Source organism: Colius striatus, chromosome 4 (assembly GCF_028858725.1).
Source record: "Colius striatus isolate bColStr4 chromosome 4, bColStr4.1.hap1, whole genome shotgun sequence".
In the NCBI taxonomy this organism is placed as follows: domain Eukaryota; kingdom Metazoa; phylum Chordata; class Aves; order Coliiformes; family Coliidae; genus Colius; species Colius striatus.
In genome coordinates this window covers 61778852-61800519 of record NC_084762.1, presented here as the reverse complement: position 1 = coordinate 61800519, position 21668 = coordinate 61778852, and the positions used below count along the sequence as shown (strand labels likewise).

At 40.8% G+C, this 21668-nt stretch overlaps 1 protein-coding gene across 2 annotated transcripts in view; it reads left to right on the top strand.

Moving 5' to 3' along the window:
* The first annotated feature begins 2870 nt into the window (after positions 1-2870).
* Positions 2871-21668, top strand: part of ARFGEF1 (ADP ribosylation factor guanine nucleotide exchange factor 1) — a 99503-nt gene continuing 80705 nt past the window's right edge. For both annotated transcript variants that reach the window (XR_009818665.1, XM_061995626.1), the window contains exon 1: positions 2871-3634. Coding sequence is in view for 1 of the 2 variants with exons in the window: in XM_061995626.1 (XP_061851610.1) it covers positions 3511-3634 (124 nt within the window). In the remaining variant the exon portion in view is untranslated. The remainder of the gene's footprint in view (positions 3635-21668) is intronic.

Genomic DNA, 21668 nt, shown 5'->3' with positions numbered 1-21668 from the left:
CAGCCCCTTCCCCATTACCAGAAATAGCTCCACACAAAACCATGACACTGACCAGTGAAGAGTTAAACATGTCCCTTACAGGCTGCAATCTCTGTAACAAAATCTACCCTCAAAATGCTTCCTCCAAGTCCATAAAATTCTCCTTAATTGACCAAACACTATCGTAAATACACGGCTTTCCTAGTAAATAAAGCTGTCGTAACAACTGGCTCTAATCAAAGCACTGGGACCCAGGACACAAGCTGACAACTATTCATATCTTGCCCCTAAATAAAGACATTGGTCTGTCTTTTTTATCTCCAATGCTTTTAGCACAGTTCCCTCGTGATTTCCATTCTTATTGGCTCAGCACTTGGAAGGAAACTGGTTGTCAAACTGTTGGACAGATGATTTACAATAAGATCTTCCCATGCAATTTCAGAAGCAATCCTTCAGTAACATACATGCTCTATACTTCCATGGGCTTCAGGCAGGAGTTGCCTTGGGACTGGTACGTAAATGTAGAGTACTAGCTGTGCCAAGCTATAAATTGAGTGACAGAGAAGCAGTTGTTTGAACCTGAGAAAGGAAATTCTGAGAATAGAGTCAAACCACATTGAAAAAACACAAACCAAACCAAGAGGTTTAATTCATATTAGAGCAGAAGTCAAAGATATTGAACTGTGTGTCTTTTTGACAAGTCTTTTCCTCTACTAGCTTGATGTTTCAGCAGTAATTCTATATGCTCAATTAAAACATACTTTACATGCAAAAATATCTTGTGTACAGCATATGAAAATAGACAAAACGAACAAAACAGATAACTGTAGTCCTCGGTGCTCTCTACATACAGATACCCATTGTCTTCATGATATTACAAGTCTATTTCTGCCAAATGGACAGTGAAAATCAATAGCAAACTCCATTTGCTAAATAACGCTTGCAAGCTCTGACTTGGCAAAGGAAATCTGGACTGGGAATCCAAAACTACCAGCAAGAACTCCATGGAAAGTCTTACTCTTGCCACGTGGTTGCTGCCAGGCACCTTTGAAAAAGCAAAGTAATTCTGACATCATAATCTGAACTTGCATAAAAATCCTGAAAGTTAACCAATGGGCAAAAGGTTTTTCCCTAATTACACAACTAGGAGGAATTCAATTATGCTTAGTAATTGCGCTGCTGAAGGGGCAGCCTTTTGAATAAACCAAACCCACCTGAATATGGTCATCAAAAAAAAGTTGTGCTTGGTGATGTGACTTGTAACTCTCTCACAAAACTGTTAGAAGGCTAAAATCAGGTCTACCCTTCTAGTATTTTCAATATTGTTGATCAGTTGAATACTAAAATAGTCTGTGACTTTTAACTGATAGTGACTAGAAAAAAGCCCCTGGTGCAGATCAAGTCATTTCAGCAAAATACGTGTTTTGTTCCCAAAGCCAGGTCTAGCATTCACCTATAGCTTTATCAGAATTCTACATGCCATGGTATTCCTTAAAAGCTCCATATATAGATATCTATAAGGCAACAAGTCATTTTTTCAGACATCATTTTTCATTTGGGAAACTGGTTAAAGTGATACCATCAGCTGCCTCTTCATTAGGGGGCTGAGATGACTGTGTTTACTAATGCAACTACAACTGCTCCATTGTAGACAAAGGATCAGAGGTGCTCAAATCGACTATTCAGTCAATACAGAACAAAAGGGTGCTTTCGAGGCCTTAGCATGGTGGCATGACAGCCACAGGCACGTCATCTCCATGAGGAAGGGATCAGGATTAACTTTGAAAGGCTGTTGTTCTGACTGATGCAGTAGGACCAGAGAACAGATAGGAAAAGTTATATGGGGATAATCTCCTTCCAGTGTGCTGGCTCTCCATCCTGCAAGGTCAGAGATGGCCCCTGGTTTCTACAACCATCTCTGCCTTCGGCATGCTGATGTTATAATCTTGTCCCACTCTGCGTGAAACCCTCCACTAGAGAGTCGGTTCCTTCATTTTCAGATTAATTTTTAATTAATACTTTTTATATCAGGTAAAAATTTTCTAAATCAGACCTGGCTTCAGTTAGTGCCACATTCTACTTCTAAACACTGGTTTACCACCTCTGAGTGCAAAAACTTGCCCTGTGTTTTTGCTGCTTACCAATCGGCCAAAATCAACCAGACCTTTTATTGGCCCTGAACCAAGCATGAGGAAACTACCTTTTAGCAAGGCAGTAAAAAGGCCACACGTGCACTGCAAGCAAGCAAATAAGTAAAGACAAAAATCTGTAATAATTTAATAAAACAGCAAGACACAAAAGTCATTACTTAGTTATAGACAAAGCTGCAATATTTTTCTTAATGCTTTGTATTCCTGGTCCATGTACAGCAGGGAAGAAGTGCGGGATGGCTATATTTCAAAGGCAGAAGAAGAAGGCGATAGGAATGAGCGCCCGAATAGAAAAAGCACCATGAAAACACTCCGATGAGGCGTTCCGTGCGACCCCCGAGAGTGAAGGGCAACGGGGGCGAGAGCGGATGGTGCACCGGCCGCACCTCAGGGAAGCGCGGCTCCCAACCGGCGCAGGCGAGAGAAAGAACGCGGAGGGAGCGTCGCCGGCCCGGACACTCGTCTCGCCGGGAACGGCTGCGGGAAGCGCGGTCATGTCCTGCACCCTAACGCGCTTCTGCCTCCCTCGGCATCAGAGCTGCTCTTCGCTCGTTCCTCCCTTAAGGCAGAGCCCCAGGGGCTTCTTATCAGAGGAGGCCGCCACTAGGACGACAACTCCTCTCCGAAAGAGCATCCTGTTCTAGCCTTGGCGAAGTCCTCCTTTAGAGGCAGGTGGCGCTTCCCCAGGGAGCCCTCCTCCCCCTGCTAGCGCTGGTGGCCCGGAAGGGAAGCCCTGCCCCTCCTCCTCCTCAGCCAGCTCCCAGGTGGCAGCAGCCATCTCCATACCTCCCTCTCCGCTGCCTCTCGTGGGTCTACTCCACCTGTGGCGCTGCCGCGGGGCGGGCTGAAGGCTAGCGCTCCCCCCGCCCGCCTCCGCCCGCCCGTCCGGGGCACGGCCGCCGCTTCCTCCTGCTCCGCAGCCGGGCAGCCGCGGCCCTGACGTCGTTTCCTTCCAACATGGCGAGGGCAGGTTGTTGCTGCAGCCACTGGCGCTGCTGCAGCCGCCGCTGCTAATGGAGGCGGATGCCGGCCAGGGGCGTCCCGGCAACTGAGCGCGTCGGGGCCGCCATCCGCGCGTACACGCAGCGGGGGCGGGTGGGGGGAAGGTAAAGGCTTCGTCCTCCCTCAGCGGCGGGGGTTGGCTGTCGCTGTTGCCCGGGCCCACCCCAAGCTTCCTCTGGGGGGGAGCCGCCGAGCGGGCGTCGGGACGACGCGGCCCTTCCCTCTGAGGGAGCCCTTCCCCCGTGCCTGCCTCGGCCCTGCCCCACGGCCTCGCTGCCTTCCCTTGTCCCCCACAGCCCTCCCCCGGCGGGAGCGGCCGGTGCATCGCTTTCCCTTCCCCTCCCCACCTCACCCCTCCTCTCCCGGCTTGATCGTGCTCATGTATGAAGGGAAGAAGACGAAAAACATGTTCCTGACCCGGGCCCTGGAGAAGATCCTGGCCGACAAGGAGGTGAAGAAGGCGCATCACTCCCAGCTGCGTAAAGCCTGCGAGGTGGCTCTAGGTGAGGCTCAGCCCGGAGCGGGAAGGGGCGGCTGGCGGAGACGGCACCAGGGCGGCCAGGGGTCGGGGTGCGCTCCGAGGCTCCCTTCCCCCATTGCCTGGTGTGCACTTGTGTTGCGGGAGGGGGTGGCGAGAGGGAGCTTTGTGGCCTCTCTGGGGAAATGAGGCAGAAGGGGGCTGCCCGGAGGGGAAGGGCTGGGGTGGGGGGAGGTGGGGCTGCGGGCTGAGCCATGGCACAGGTTTTGGGATCGAGCGTAGGAGCTGGTTAGTTGTGTGAGACTCGGGGCGGGTGCTCAGGGAGGCCGAGGCCTGTCGTCATCTTACTGCGAAGCCCTCTGGCAGTATGCGAGATCTTGGGCTGCGGGGAGAGCTTCGCCCCTGGCCGAGCGCGGCCCCTCCGCACGCTGGCCCCCGCTGACGGTGGCGGTGAGGGCGCTGCGGCACCCGACGGGCTCTCCTCCTCCTCGCTTGTAGGATGAATAGGCAGAGAGACGGAGGCGCTCAGCTGAGCTGACCTGGAAGCAGACGGCCGGCGGGGAGGGAGCAGGTGACAGGTAGCGGTAAGGGAGGAGGGACGGGGGACGAGTGGCGGAAAGCGAGAGACAGTGACACCAGGCCACGTCTGGAGTTGATGGCCCCTCCGAGTCGGGACTTAGTCTTCCAGGGAGGAGGGCTAGAGAGGAAGAGGATGGACTGAGAGATACATATGCGAGGGAGAGCTTTAGCCGTGACGTTACTAGCAGAGAAACAGCTGATGAAGGGGGCCTTTTTGTGCACAACAGAGCCGGTGCAACCATGGAAGATGTGGGACATATTTGCCTACTTAGAGCTGAACAGGAGTGTTGGATTTATAGGGCAGCTGTGTCAACACCACCTCGTCTAGAAGCATGACGGAAGTACCAGGGCTGAATAGTACAAAGCACGCAAACACATTCAACAACAGGCAGCATAAAAAAAGGAGAACTTGGTCTTTAAAATTCTGGCATGATGAATACAGGCTGAGTTTGAAACTATGTGATAAAATATTGACGTATTTACTGCAAGACTTCTGGAGAAAGGCCTGTTTTATTTAAGTAATACATAAATGGATTAGGTCCCTCCCATTCTTGTGTAATTGTTTCTGGATTTTGAGATAATTACCTTGATTTTGTACAATGATAGTGTCTGTTTAAATGTATTTGATTGAAGAGATAATATTAAACTGAAACTTGCTTGGTTTAAAAATAAGTAATTTCAAGCTATTCTTCTGTGATTCTGTTGACTTTTATAATACTTTAGATTTAGAAGACCAGAACAATTACGTTCTTGTTTGCTTTGTTATTGAAAGACCCTGACAAATGAAGGGGGAGAAATTTTAGTAGTCAAACTATTTATTTCTTAGAAATTTAAATAGATTGGAAAGAGGTTTTTCTTACCTGTCTCATTTATCACTGGAATTATTGGTAATAATTCTGTGATTTAGGCAGATAGAGTGAAACTGATTACCCTTTGGCCTTTTCATTGACTTTACACTGTGTATTCAAGTTAGAAACAAAACAGATAAATGTTTTGTTATTATTAAACTGAAGTGATATTCAACCTGTGTGTCATCTATAGAATTAGGTACTGTGTATTAATGTTGTATTTCTGCGGTACTTTTATTTCAGTAGCTTGATCTGGTTTTAAGTATCAACTAGATCTCTCCAAGCATGGCTCCATTGTGTTACAGAGATTATAAAGCAAGCCCTCTAGACTGCAGAGTCTGCATCTTTTATCTTGTCAGCTGGTTTATGCAAGGAGACCCCCAAGCACACATCCCAGTGACTTATATGCTACAGCTTCATTGGCGCCTTCTTGTGTGGATCTGACTGTGTGATTGAGACTTTAATAGGGAAACAATACAGTGTTCACATATAAATACCACTGAAGCAGGAAAACAGAAATACAAGATTGTATGTACTAGCTTAATGTATATAGAAGGGTTTCATGAACTTGGAAGATATCAGTTGATGCAAATTACCATAGAATCTTACTGAAACCAATTTTTTTAAGATTGTGGCACAATGAAATACAGTTGGTGATTGTAAATGTAATATGGTCCATTGTCTGGTTTTGTGTGTGATAGGCTCCTAATTCAAAAGTGACAATATGTAACTCTTGCATAGAGCAATGCTCATATCTTAACTATAAAATGCTTTTCAGAGAAAAGGAAATAACCTCTTCATTTCACATGCTGAGCAATTGGGTGTTTAAGATGAGCTGTGATTTTTTTTTTTTTTTTTTTTTCCTAGCAGAATTGGAAATAGGATGCATGTGTGGTGCTGTCTCCATCTACCTCATCTGTTGGACAGTACTCTTAAACTAGACACTTCTTTGCCACCTTAAGCAAGGAGTACAGGCTTATTTTTGAAAAATTGCTTTGTTTTATTGAGGAACAACATTAATGACAGAACTGTGAAATAGTCAGAGTTGCATTGAATTTGGTGTTAACTCTGGCAAAGTCTAACTTGAAAGTTTTATTGGATGGTTGTTAAATCAAAGTCAGCTTTTAAAAATGGCAGCAATTCCACATCCTCATACTTTTTTCAGTCAGAATATTTAATTGATTAGTGTTCACTGAAATTATCTGATGTAGTACAAAACTTCGCCTTTTAATTTTTTTTTAACACTGCATGACTGCAGTAAAATGTTACTATTTGTATTTCAAACATTCTAGCTAGTAGCTGTTAATAATGTAGACTCTTGTTTCATTTTTTTAAAACATTTTCAGTATTTTTTCTTAATCCACTCTTTACTTAATGTTGTTTGTATGATCTCATTGAAATTACAATGTGACTGGAGCACAGCCATGAGTGGCTATGTGTTATTTAGGAAAGACAGGCAAAGGAGACAAGGGGGTGGAGTTGTTCTCTATGTGTGAGCGCGATTAGAGTGCATTGAGCTCTGCCTGGGTGGGGATCAGGGGCAGGTGGAGTGCTTATGGGGGAGAATTAAGGAGCAGGGTAGTGTGGATGATACTATTGTGGGAGTTTACTATAGACCTGTTCAGGAAGAGGATGAGGGCCTCTACAAACAGCTGAGAGCTGCCTCACAATCTCAATCCCAGGTCCTCATGGGGGACTTTAACCACCCTATGTATTTGCTGGTAAAGCTCCTTAACCAGGCACATACAGTCCAGGAGGTTCCTACAGAATGTTGATGACAACTGCCTGTCACAAGTGGTTGAGGAGCCAACAAGGGGAGCTGTGCTACTGGACCTTGTGCTGACAAATAATGAAGTTCTGGTTGGGAATGGGAAGGCTGGAGGCAACTTTGGCTGCAGTGACCATGAGATGGTGGAGTTCAAGATCCTGTGTGGAGGAAGCAGGACACCAAGCTAGGTTGTGACCTTGAACTTCAGGCAAGCTGACTTTGGCCTCTTCAAAGACCTGCTTGGAAGAATCTCACTAAACAGGATTCTAGATGGTAGGAGTGCCCAAGGAAGTTGATCGATCTCCAAGTGCAAGTTTGGTGTGTTTCCACAAGTAGAAAATCAGGAAAAGGAGGTGAGAGGTCTGCATGAATGAAAAAAGAACTACTGGGACTTCTCAGGGAGAAGACAGAAATCTATGTAAGGTGGAAAAAGGGCCTGGTTGCTTGGGAAGAGGATAGGACTGGTGAGGTACCTGAGGACTGGAGGAAGGCCACTCTAGTCTTCAAAAAAGGCAAGAAGGAAACTACAGACTGGTCAGCCTCACCTCCATCCCTGGAAAGGTACTGAAACAGCTCATCCTGAGTGTCATCTCAATACACATGAAGGAACAGGTCAGGGGGAGTCAACATGGATTCACCAAGAGGAAATTCTGCTTGACTAACTTGATAGCCTAATGTGATAGCTTAATGAGATAGCCAGACACCTAGATTAGGCTAGATGAGAGGAGAGCAGCGGATGTCATCTACCTTGACTTCAGCAAGGCTTTTGACACTGTTTCCCATAATGTCCTCATCAAAAAGCTCAAGCAGTGTGGCTTGGATGAGTGGATGGTGAGGTGAATTGAGAACTGGCCAAATGACAAAACCCAGAGAGTGGTGATCAATGGCACAGAATTGAGTTGGAGACCTGTGGCCAGTGGAGTTCCACAGGGATTGGTTCTGGGGCCAGTCTTGTTCAACATCTTCATCAATGACCTGGATGAGGGGACAGAATGCCAGTGGCGTCTTGGAATGCATCAGGAAGAATGTGTCCAGCAGGTTGAGGGAGGTTCTCCTCACCATCTGCTCTGCCCTGGTGAGACCTCATCTGGAGTACTGTGCCCAGTTTTGTGCTCCCCATCTTAGGAGGGACAGGAAACTTAGAGTCCAGCGCAGGGCCACCAAGATGATCAGAGGACTTGAACATTTTTCTTGCGAGGAAAGGCTGCGGGATCTAGGCCTGTTCAACTTGAAGTAGACTGAGAGGGGACCTCATTAATACTTAGAAGTATTTAAAGGTGCATGTCAAGAGGATGGGGGTAACACTTTTTTTTTGTAGTGTCCAGTGATAGGACATGAGGTAATGGACAAAAACTGGAACACAAGAGTTCCACTTGAGGAAAAACTAATTCACTGTAAGGGTGAGGGAGCACTGGAACAGGCTGCTTAGGAAGATTGTGGAGTCTCCTTCTCTGGAGATTTTCAAAACCCACCTGGAAGCGTTCCTGTGTGACCTAATCTAGGCAGGTCTGCTTTAGCAGGGGGGGGTTAGAGTAGGTGATCTTTAGAGGTCCTATCCAGTCCCTACCATCCTGCGATTCTGTTTGGTTTTGTGGTGATTTTTTTTTTTTAAAGCTGCTGTTGAAGTATATCAGAAACAAGCTGTAATTTAGAATATCAGAAATGCAGTATTCCTGTACTATAGGCGAACAAATTAAAACTCTGCTTTGTAAATGGTAGTTTTTAATCCATATATACATGCTTATATACTCCAGGTACAATGTATTTTTTTTCATGTGACATTGTCCTTTCTGAAAGACATTCTTTGTATGTAAAGAATGTAACATTTCTTTCTCTAGTCACCTAATGAAATATAGCTAATTTAGAACTTCCTATTTTTTATTTGTATAGCAACTACTCTTTATGTAAGGGATGAGTTTCTCTTTAAAATTGTCCACTTACAGAGAGCATCAGGCAGCAAGCCAACAGCAAGATTAGATTTAGAGGTTCTCTTCCCAGCCAGTTCCCTGCACTGCTGTTTCTTTATTGGTTTTCTGCCATATATTATAGTCTAGGAAGCCTTACAGTAAACATTTTCCATTGTACATAGTCCATAAAACGTCTTGGGGGAAAAAAATTCTCAGATGAATGTAAAGTTTTCAATAGACTGAACAAAACCCATTGGTGCTTTGTGTCAGACTCTGGGATGTGGATTTGTCCACCTGGAAAGGTAGGTTACAGAAGGACCAGCTCAAGCAAATGAGGATACCCTACTTGTGTAAAGGCTGCACATCACTCCTGCACATCAGGAGTCAAACAGCTCTTCTGTAAAACTCCAAACTGCAAATCATGTAAAATAATACTGATTGTACTTTACCGAAGAGTGTGTATGTGCTGCTTGGAGTTCTGGAAGTAGTGACTGAAGAGGGCTGAAGTCTAGTTGTCAGAGTTTTCTTCAGTGCTCCTTGGATTGTTTAATCTGTCATGCAAAGGTCCTGCTGGATGATGGAGGTCTTAAGTGATGTCCAAGTAACAGCTCCATTCAGTTTGTGCTACCATTACACATGCATGTGTAGGATGATGAAGTAGCCGGGTATATTTAAGTGGTGAGTCTTAGTTTTTCTAAAAACAGGTAGCATTTTAAGTAGAACTCCTAGAGGTGGGGAGGTTCAGTTATATCTTTACCCATTGAGCATTGTAAATGACCTGAGAAAATCTCACCTGAATGAATTTTTCTGTCTTTTTAACCCCCCTAGTTTCATTTTTCTCATGTTCTTTGCATCTATAGATACTCTGATAACAGAACATGATTAAACTAGGTTAGCAATCGGTACAGAAATGCACATACCTTTTGCAAATGCTGGGGGCATTGGAAAAAAAAACTTTCAGAACTAGCACAGTTAAAAATGTATTTTGTAGACCATGTTCGTTGTTATTTCTTTGGAATTAGTTTTACTGGAGAAGTGTTAGACAAGCTGAATTCCTGTTTATATTTTGAATTATGGTGTTCTCTGTAGACTGCCTTTCATCAAAGTAGTCTTTCTTTAGAAGCCAAGGCCCAGCATTTTTGGAGTCTTTTCTATACTGAATAGAAACTATCAGACAACTGTCTGTTGTCTGCATGTGCTATAGGCGTTCATTTCACATTATACAAGTCAGCATTGTCCATACAGAATTTATTTTCTGCTTGTAATTGTTTTTCTGAAACACTTAGAAGTAAGCAAACAGGGTAAATGAAGATTTCTCTACTAGTACAAACCAAGAGGTATATTTAAAGAGAAAAAATAATCCTTAAGTTTCAGTTGCCCTTCCCTCCTCTTACTTGCTTTGCTAAGCTTGGATTTAACTAGCGGAGTTTCGGTGTGGTTAAGAGCTCATCTACTTTTGCAAAGATGTAGAACTTAGCTTGGTAACAGTAATGTTTTGATGGCTCGATAACATACTTTCCCAGTTGACTTCTGCATTTGACGTGTAAAGTGCCATTTCTATTGAATTGATGGGGCTGATTTCAGAGAAGTTGTGTATAGTAGGTATTTTTGTTATTTTAAATACAATCGATTCCTGACTGTGGCATAGCAGTGCCGATGAGCTTTTATCTCCCTTGAGAAAGGGATGGTTGACAGGGTGCATGGAGAAACACTTTTGTAGAAGACAAGATAGATTGGTTTGGAAAAATTTTAATGGAGAATGAGTATCAAATGTTTGCTTTTTGTCTTGGAAGAAAAAAAAGATGGGTTTATTTTAGATGGAACTTTGGCTTTGTCTTGAAATATGTCCTCAATTAAAGCCTTGGATACTTTCAAGGTTTTAACGTTGATTTTCAGTATCTTTTAAAATGTAACCTTGAAAGACTTCAACACATCTTTGTGACAAGGGCAGCTTTTAAATACCTCTGTTCTGCTGCATGTTTTAGAACAATAATTTGAATGTTGAAGCTTAAAGTGAAAAGTTGTTGTCTTGTATGTAGAGTGCATCTGTTTCTTACAATGAAATATCTTAACTGATTTATGGGGTTTTTTTTGTTATAGTTGATCTTTTTCTGTACCCTCTTCCAGTATATTATTCCTGTAATTATAATATTTTCCTCTATTCTCTTGGTTTTTGTCTCCAGTTAAACATCGCTTCTTTTTTTTTTTTTTTTTTTCTTTTCAGGATGACAGCAGTCACTTGTTCTTGTGCGTCATCTTTACATACAAAAAACTACATTAGTTTGAGCATTGGCATCAGATGTACATTCCAAGACCTTTCTGGAGTCCTTCAGAGAATAATTGGTATTGAGCTAGTATTTTGATAGTGGGCTATTAACTATCCTAACTTGTTTAGTTGTCAGGGACGCTTGTCCCGTGGGTGTTTATAGAGAGGGAAGCGTTGGTCAATCCCTGTTCTTGGTGAAACTCCTAGCTGAAGCCATGTACTTAAGAAGAGCTAGATCATGGATTCGGGTTGGAAGGGACCTTTAGAGATCATCTAGTCCAACCCCCCTGCAGAAGCAGGTTCACCTAGGTCAGGTCTCATAGGAACATGTCCAGGCGGGTCTTGAAGACCTCCAAGGAAGGAGACTCCACAACCCCTCTGGGCAGCCTGTGCCACTGCTCCCTCACCCTCACAGTGAAACAGTTTTTTCTTATACTTAAGTGGAACTTTTTGTGTTCCAACTTCATCCCATTACCCCTTGTCCTGTTACTAGCTACTATAGAAAAAGGGATGTCCCAACCTCCTGACACCCACCCTTTAGATATATATAAATGTTAATCTCCCCTCAATCTCCTTTTCTCCAGACTAAACAGCCCCAGTTCTCGCAGCCTTTCCTCGTATGAAAGATGTTCCAGACCCCTGATCATTTTGGTGGCCCTGCGCTGGACTCTCTCCAGCACTTCTCTGTCCCTCTTGAGCTGAGGAGCCCAGAACTGGACACAGTACTCCAGATGAGGCCTCACCAGGGCAAAGTAGAGGGGGAGAAGAACCTCCCTTGACCTGCTGGCCACACTCTTGTTGATTCATTCCAGGATGCCATTGGCCTTCTTGGCCATGAGGGCACATTACTGGCTCATATTTAGTTTATTATCTATCAGGACTCCCAGGTCTCTCTCTGCAGAGCTGCTCTTCAGCAGTTCGACCCCCAGCCTGTACTGGTTATGGGGTTGTTCCTTCCCACATGCAGGACTCTACACTTGTCCTTGTTGAACCTCATGAGGTTCCTCTCTGCCCAACTCTCAAGCCAGTCGAGATCCCGCTGAATGGCAGCACACAAGGAAGCCTTGTCTTCTGTTGGGGCACCAGTCTATCAGTTAGCAGTTCTTCGTTGAGGTTTTTATCAAGTGGCTGATTAGTTAGTACTTTAAATAAATGCTGCCAGGAGTCTGGGAAGAAAGACAAGCAAACTTGTATGTGACTCTCATTCAATTCTGCAATAGCCAGTCGTATATCAGTGATACCAATAGGCAGGGAGAAGGGAGTTTGGTGTTTTCTGCATGCAGCCAGAGAGCTTTTCATTGTGATGTGGAAGTTCGTGGTGTGCAGGGAGAAAATATTTTTGTCTGGGAAAGTCAGCTACTGTCAGTGGAGCATCAGAGGCTGAAGTGATTTGGGAAACACAGCTCTGCAGGTTTTGAAGAAGGAAGGTATCTGCCTATTCATTAGACAGAATTGAGTAAGAAGCTCGATATTTTTTATCTATTAGAGAAGGCAGAACTCTGTTGTGTGTGTCTGAAAGCCAAAAATCTAGTTTTGTTAATCAGACGCATACAGACCAAGAAGTGTTCTGTGCATAGCTAGTTGTTAATTGCCACACCTTTTTCATGAGTAAATGGTAGAAGACGCTAACTTACATTAAAAAAAAAAAAAAATCACCAAGCTACCAGGAAAAACATAAAGTACTTCTGTGGGATTTTATAGGAGGAGACCATTGTACAAGGGTAATTGAACAAATGGTAGCTGGTGTGGTTTTCGTTTCTGTGGAAAACACTTAATGTCAGACCTTAAAATTAGGAAAAAAACAAACCCCAAACACTACCTCACCCCCCTATAGATATATTTTATAGATACCTTAATGGTGTGCAGGGCAGCATTAAATAAAAATATCTGTTTTGAGGGATAAAGTAGATGATACTTGTTATATGATGCTTCCTATTTTCAGTATAATTGTAAAAGAGCTGCTAAAAATAAACCTGTCAAGTCCCAAGAGTTTGAAGTACTTGGCAGAAGTCCCTTATTGATTTCTAATTGATCATAAGACACTGAGAAAATTCCAAAGGACTGGAACATAGCTGCTATTGCACCAATGTTGTTACAAGGATAAATAGTATGACCTAGGTAATTACTAGTGTATTGGCCTAATGTTTGTCCCAGGCAAGGTAGTGGAGTAACCGATAAGTGATGTGAGTGAGAACAAAAATGCGTGTCAGTAAGCATTTGAGAAAGGTTTATGAAAAAAGGCAAAAAATGCAAGCCTTCTACCATGTTTAGTTTTGAGGTTGATAAGGCATTTCCCCCACATTTTAGTCTTTTATAACTCCTATGTTCTTCTAAATTGCACATGATTAGAAGTAAAAACTGTCAAACTGTTAGGAAAATGTTTGGTTAAATTTTCATTTATAAATACTGACAAACTTTGTTATTTTTCCCTTATTTTTCATGTTGCTTCTTTCTACTCTATTCATGGTATTAGCTGTTAGATATTCTTGGATTTGAAGAGTTTGCTTGGGTTTCTTTGAGTGTTTCTGGGTCTAATTTTATTTGCTAATTTGAAGTTTTACATTTTAGTTTTCCACGTGGATATATTACTAGATGATGAAGTTTGAGTTGGGAAGCAGGAGCTCTTAAAAGAACTTGAAGTTTTTAGGAATCTGAGCTTAGCGTGTTGCCCTAGTCAAGAACAATTTTGATGCTTGAGTAGAGAATGTGGAGGTTATACTAACTGTTCCTCATAGATTATCGATAAGATGTGCTTAAGAGCCATGTGAATTAGAGAATGAAAAAAATGGCTCAAGAATCAAGATTAAGTCTGCTTCTGTTTATACATAGGTAGGAAAACAGTGGGCTGGTTTTATTCTGTGATGTTGAATATCTTCATATCACTCATTCTTTTAAAAAAATGTGGTTTAATTCCAGCAAAAATTGCTTTAGATGTGTCTTACACCTGGCTATGCTTTTCAGAAGTTTGTGTAAGGCAGTCACACTGGATCCGTTCTCTTAAACTGCACACAGGATGATTCAATTTTGGAAATTTCTTTCTGGTTAATAAGAAAGTCACACCTGATTTTACAGAAACTGTTTTGCTTCTTCGGGAATGGTACATCACCGGAACTTCCTGAGCTGATTCACCACTGCTGATTTCTGATGGCGTTTATCCTCTGAAGTGGATACTTATATTTTTTCTCTAAGTTACAAACAAACGTATTTTGGCAGTGAAGGATGCTGAAGCAGTAACATATTTGGTTGCAATGTTTAATTAGATTCCTACAACATCTTTCTGCTCACTAATTTTAATTGTCACAATTTTTTAGTAGTGTCTCAGGTAGATTTAAATCCAAACAAACCCAACCATGAAAAGTAGACTTACACTTGACTAAAGTAGTGAGTGGTAGCGCCTGTCTTAATTTGTTAAACTCACATGGCTGGCTGTTTCACTGGCTGAGGTTCTGGTTTTGTAGTTATGTGGTTTGTGTTCTATTCCAGTATTATTTAATTTTTCTGCTAAACAGGTTTTATTCTAATTGTGTTATCTATCTAGCTGTTTTGTCATGCTTGAGTGGGGTTATTTTGTCTTTTATCCCAGCTTTTTATTTTATAATTGTGTAGACACTCGCAAAGGTTACCTAAAATTTTACCAAAACTAAGAGAATCTCTTATTAAGACATCTAGAGAATGATTGCTGTAGGCTTTTTTTAATTGTTGATTTCAGTTCAAAATGTTTTTGTTTGGTGTCTGTTCCATGCCCCTCCCCCTGCCAACATTTCTGGTACTCTGTGTGTTGTCAGCTAATGTGGTATGAGATTACATAGCTACTGATGTTGTGCTATTTAATGCTTGATTTCATTGAAATAGGTAATGTCAGCTATCCAGTGATGTTCAAGCTTTTTTTCTTTTCACGTATTTCTTGTATCAGGAAAAAAAAAGTGTGTGTTTAAGCCCTGTTTTGTGTCTGCTCTTAAACACAGAGGGAGATAAGTTTAAAAAGATGATCTGTTAGTAATACAAATTCTGCTCTCACCATCTTTAGCACTTGATGCTGTACTATTATTAACAGATTTTGTAATGTTATTCCTCTTCTTCATTTAGAAAGACAAGTATAATTAGGTTTGTACATATTTAATGTCAGGAGATATTAGTCAGTAAAGGAGTGTTTTACTGCTTTTTATTTTTACTTGATGTAATCATTGGACTCGTAACTTCAATGAAAATTGATGCTCAATTGTCTGGAATGTTTGAATGACCAATGTGTTTCAACATTGAAATATGCAGCTTTGCAGTTTGAGAGAACTAGATGATCTCTCAAAGTCCCTTCCAACCCTTAAGATTCTGTGAGAGAAATATTTTCAGACTTTCAAGTTGAGATAAAAATATTGGTGTTTTCTGAAGATGTCAAACAGTGTTTTACAGGGCTCAGCTGTTCAGTTGAATAATATGAGATATATTTAATTTACACATTTGAAATTTTTTAGCTATAAGTAGTGTGGCACTGGTGTGATTTCTTTGGTAGCACCCTATCATATTTCAATTTTAAAACCGCGCTACAAATTAACACAGGTATACCGACACAAACCAGTCTACTTTTAATACAGGTAATAAGCATAAAGTAATAGAAATGCCCTTTCAGATTAACGTGGTTTTTGTAAAGGCATTATTCAGTTATGTGTAAACCTAACACACCTGTGCACAACTGGCAAGCAACCTTGGAGGTTATAGTGGTGTATATAGAGGTCTGGGCAGTGCTGTTGCATGGACTGAGAGTGCAACAGCTGGCATAAAATCACAGGGATTTTTCTTCAAGTCAAGAAAGCTGGAAAATGCAGAGTCTTAGCTTGACTTGCTTCATTTGGTTAATGGATTATGATGTCTGTAAGAGCCCTGTACTGGATATTGTGCTCTGTATGAGAAAGTGGATAGGAATACATTAACTTTTGTTTCCATTTAAGGATAATGAAAACAGAGCTTTATAACTGCTGTAAGTAAAATTGCTAGACTGGGACAGCTGCATTTGCATAAAAGTTTGAAAGCTGGGTAAACACTGCCTAAGTGCCTGAGAAGTATGATTAAAATTTTCTTCACCTGCAGTGAAATGAGACGCTTAGGTGGTTTCCACTTGTGATTTAAGACATGACACTTCATTTTGTGTGATTCTGTGTGCATAATTATGCGTATAAATAGATCTGGAACACTTAGAAATTTTGCTGTAAAGAGAAACAGTTTTCTTCTCTGAAAATGTCTCCAACACTCTGGGGAAAATAGACTGTGATGGCTAGCAATGTTTGGAGGAGCCTTAGGTTTGTATCTTAGATGCAAAAAGAAAGAGAAGAGGATTCTTAAGCTCACAACAGACTTCTGCATTCAAATTAATAATCTTTTGCATTGAAGCTAAAACAGCACTTGGGCTTCTTTCTTTAGTTGTTGCTTCTTCACATGAGAGCAAGAAGCTGCTGTCTGTTTGGTTGCTCTCCAGGCCTTCTAGTGATGGACTTGAGGCAGGTGGCATGGCACAGAGATGTTTGCTACCTTTATTGTTTTGGTAATTGTTTCTTCTGTGCTTCTGTGCAGGTGTTCACCATCACCTCCTCCTCCAAATCAAAAATCCCCCTTCCTGCCTGTCCAAAGCTGCTCATAAACTAGACCAGAAAGGAGCACTGGCTAAGGGTGAAATGCAGCGACAAGGAAAGAAAGGAGTTGAAATTTCTTTTTTAGAGAAGACTAAAGTGAGATTTTGAGGATTTTGTTTTAAAAAGTTCGAGATTCTTTAGCTATTAATTACCAATATCAATAAAACTTAAAGGATATGAGTAAATTCAGTGACTTATTTTTATATACAGTTTGTACCTGTAGCGGTACATACACTAATGATTCATAGCTTAAACTTTGATGGGAAAGATTTCTGCCTCTGCAGGGAAACAAATGGCCAAGATAGTTTTATATACCAGTGTATTATTAGTAGTAGTAATAATAGTAATTCTCTGAGTAGCACAGATTAAGGTGCCTGATGAGCACTAGCTGCTGTGGAAGATATTTATATTCGCATTTGATCACGAATGGATTGCCTAGAAATAGTCACAGAATTATATGCTGCCTTCTGAAATATGAAGGAACTTCCATTATTTTGATAACAACAAATAGTTAGAAAGACCGAGTATTGTTTTAGAAAAAAGAGGGTGATTTTGAAAGTTCTCTGACTGGCTGTTGTAGTTTATAAGAGCATTTATGTAATCACATGCTCTAAAACACTCTTTAAGAGCAGGGAGGAGGGGCACAATCTCAGTGCAATCGAAAGTGTAAGTAATTAGTGGTAAATACAAATGGTATATAGATACAAAAGCCAATCCAAGTACAGTTCTGTATAGTAGTTTATGATGAACTATAGATCCAGTAAATACTGGATTAAGCAATGGTAAAAGAAGAACTTCCTTGGAACACAATGTGCAACATGGATGGAGAGTTTTTCCACTTGCCTTCTGATCAGCATCTGAGAAAAAAAAGAATAGTTGTCATATGAATAGTTGTCTTAATTTAAGCAGTCTGAACTTAAAAAAAAAATAGTCGTAAATAAAAAATAGCTGATAGAAAATAAAGGCTTTATTGTATTACTAATCTAATGTCTATGTGCTGTGTTGAAGGTGGCTACACTAGGGTTTTCAGAGTACTGTAATACTCATATTAATACTTCCAGTTTTCATTCAAACATCTTAGTCTGAACTGATTCCTATAGCAGAAGCTAATTAAGAAATCAGGACTGTAATAGCAATTGGAAGGCTTAATTTCAATGATCTCACATCAGGACTTCTGATTTAAAGTTAAAATTTTCTCTTAAAAACAGACATTTTTTAGTAAAAATTACAAAGTTGATATTGTTGCAATCTTTGGGAGGTGGGATCCATACCACAGAGATAGAAAAAACATGGACTGAAGTCTGTGGTTTTTAGTTATTCAATCTTTTTTTTTTTCTCTGTCAAATGTAACTGATGAATTTTGTAGACAGTCATTAAATTGTAGTTTCTTGACAATCTTCTTGTACCTCAGAAGATGATAATTTTCTTATGATTCAGAGCTATGACAAGATGGAAGTGGCATAATACCTTTTTAATTAGGTGAATTATAGTACTTGTAACCTTCTATAGATTAACGTGTGACCTTTAAAGTTTTAGTGCTTGAATCACAGAATAGTAGGGGTAGGAAGTGATCTGTAAAGATCATCTAGTCTAGTCTCCTGCTCAAGCAGGTCTACCTAAATCGGGTCATACAGAAACGTGTCCATGCAGGTTTTGAAAACCTCCAGAGAAGGAGACTCCGCACCCTCCCTGGGCAGCCTGTGCCAAGGCTCCTGCACAGTAAAGAAGTTTTTCCTTAAACTTCTTGTGTTCCTCCTTATGTCCATTACTCCTTGTCCTATCACTGGACAGAGTCTTAGTGTCATGTGTTTTGCTGCTTTTTTTTCTTCATCCTTACTTACAGATTGCTTTTGAAGTTACTATAGTGAGCAGGCTATTTAATGGGTGTATGTTGAGGGGTTTTTTTGCCAAGCATCCTGTATTTAAGTCTGAAACAAAGTAATTTTAGTAATTTTCAGCTTCTGATTTACCTTTTAAACTACCTCTTTCCAAGAGGACAGAAAATAATTGCAGTTAGCAGGGATAGAACTGAAAAATTACATGTAGGTTTTTGCATATTACAAAGGGATCTTTTAGTTTTATTCTAGTTGTTCTTAGAACTTCACACTGAGCTCATTGTCCTCAGTTGTAACTAGTCTTTGACCATTCACTGTACTACTGATTGTTGGACATGAGGGTATACAAAACCTTCTCATAGGCATTGAAATTGTACAGCAAATGCTCACATCTGGATGATAACTGAAGAGTGTGAAGGTTCCCTTTTGCAGAATGTAGGAAGGGCAACTGCACACATCAATCAGTTTTAACTATGGATTTATTTTAAAAAAAGTTAATATTCTAAAAAAAGTAATATTCTAGCAGTCAAAATAGACACCTGCTTTGAGATAAATGTGCTCAAATGCCTGATTTAGAATAATCGTTGTTATGTGCCAGATTTTATTTCATGAATCTGTTCTGTATATATGTATCATAGTAATATATTGTATGCTTGTGTTCATGGAGGGAACAACAGAGATATAATTGCTTTTCTTACCTTGAGTAAAAAGGTAAAACTGTGAAACTTCAGTGACTTCAAAGTGTATGTAATAGTAGTTTGTAGTAACTGTGTATAATACAAAAAGTATGGAATGCATCATCCTATCTACGCAAGTGTTTCTTTCTCTTGAAAAAAAAATCTTAAGAAAAAAATAGAATGTTTGAAGGATCATGTTACATGACAAGGTATTACTGCAGAGATGGACTGTGTATAAAGTGGACATGCAGCTTTTCTTTGTACTGCGAAGTGATCCAGAAACAAATCTCAGAAGCATAATGATGGTTTTGTTCTGTAGCAGCAGCCTGTCCTTGTCAGAATAAATGCAGAGCATTAGTAAAACGTTTATTTCAGTCTTCTGTTGTCACTACCCAGTCAAATGAACAACTAGAACGTAGTAGAAAATAACAGAGATGTCTCAAGAAATAGTTTAATCAATAGGTAACTATGTAAAAACCAAATGTATGCTTGCTTATGTATGATTGCCCAAAGTCTTTAAAAATGGTCAACTGAAATACCTGGTTTTAAAATGAGGATTCTGTTTTAATGGGCCAGGAACAAGGATTGATAATCTGTGGAAAAGTTTTAATTCTGTAGCATTAATTATGAAAGTATGAGTGTTTATTTTTACAGAAAGCTTAGTCATGTTAGGTAAATAAATCAGCTGCTTTGACAGGTATCATTCAATTAAGGTGTATTGAGCAGCTCTTGAGTGTTTCTCAAGCATTACACAGGAATCTGTTTAAGAAGTAGCAACTGAAGAGCTGGTCTGTAGTAGTGAGTGTTCTCATTACGTGCTCAACATAAGCTCAAATTAAGCTTCATAGGAGTAAGGAAAGAGAGTCACTACAGATCAGGGTGGGTTTTTGTAATTTCTAAAAGAGTTAATGTGGGATTGAGCACACTCTGAAGGGAGCAAATGCTTAGAGCCAATATGGTGATTCTTCGTCACATGAACAGTCAGAGTTAAGTGTGTACCAGCTATCAATAAAAGCCTATGAAAAGCCTGTGATAAAGTCAGTATGAACAAATAGCAGAGAAGAAAACACACTCATATCTGTATGGTTTGTAATTGATAATGGTATCACAGAAGCATTTAGGGAATATGAACATATTGAAGGAGACCGAAATACATTATTTGTGTTCTTGTATATGGAAACTGAGAAAGTTTCCTAGAGTGGAATTGCTGGGAATGAGTCAGAAAAAAACCCTAATTTGTTGTTTAAACCACAGTTCCTATTAAATCTTTAGGATTAGGAGTTTCTAAAGGACTTCTAATCTGAAATTGCTGAACTGTTTAATGGAGCATATAATACTGAAATATCATTGATTGCTAACAAAGGAATGGGAGGTACTAAATCTGAGTATGGTCAATCTTTTTATTCCCTTCCCCCCCGCTCTTTCTCTTTCCCTAAAACCAACCAAAAAAAAAAAAATTGCCAAGGGTATATGAGATGGAGAAATTTTGAGAACTTCAGCCTGGCAAGTCTGAACTGTAGCAAGGAATAAAGCTGGTAGACAGTAGAATGGGTGCACATGTTATGGTGAGGAAGAATCAGCACAGACTTAGCAAAGAGGAAGCTTACCATAATGAACGTGTAAGGCAGAGTAAATGAGTATGTAGATAAGTGCAAGGTAATCCAATTTTACAGTAAACCTCAACCAGTATTTGATGCTGAGAAAGTGCCAGTCAAGACTCAACAGCCAATGTGACTGTTAAGCAGGTATTCTTCATTGCAGTGCTGGGCACACAAGGGATTGCTCCACCAAGTGTGTGCACCCTTTGAAGCAAAACTTTCTATTTGTATAAACTAGATATGCATATTCATTACACTTCTTCATTGGTTTCACCCATTGTCCCACCTTAGTCCACCGAGGTTACACCTCTGTCACACCTCCTTTCAGTGATTCTTTGTCTGCCTGGTGTTTGTCCAAACTGCAGGCTAGGCTTGAGCAGTTGTTCTGTCTCACTCTGATTGGTCCAAGATAAGTTTTCTGTTCTTGCTATATAATAATAGGCGTTAGATGTTCTGCAATGAAGGCCTCTTGTGACTCTACAAGATTAGCAGTTTGGTAAAGCTTGTACTTCTACAAGGTTAAGGATTTCGTAAAGCAAATATTCCAAATACCTAAGAGTTACAAATACATTCTTGCAGTTTTCTAGCTAAATGGTGCTTCTATGCTATGATACCTCTATGTCTTCTTTAATTCAGTCCCCCCTTCTTCTTGACCACTGCAAATTCTTTAATTCTTGTTCACCCAAGGTTCCTGAAGGTACTGAGCTATCAAGGAGTACATACTCTGCTTTCTGAACAGGTATTTCAGGTCTGTAGAGGTATTTAGTGTTTTGAAGTGAATGATGAAGTGACAAAGTTTGACAGAAGACTACTTAAGAGTGAAAAGAGTGTGTTAAAGCTGTCAGTTGTGCTGTACTGGCCCAATTGATATAATAGCAGCAGTTCCGTGTTCAGGGTAGTGGAGAATTTGAGTTACTGTGAGTGGCTGTTACCACATTTATTCCATGTGTTTTGTGCTTT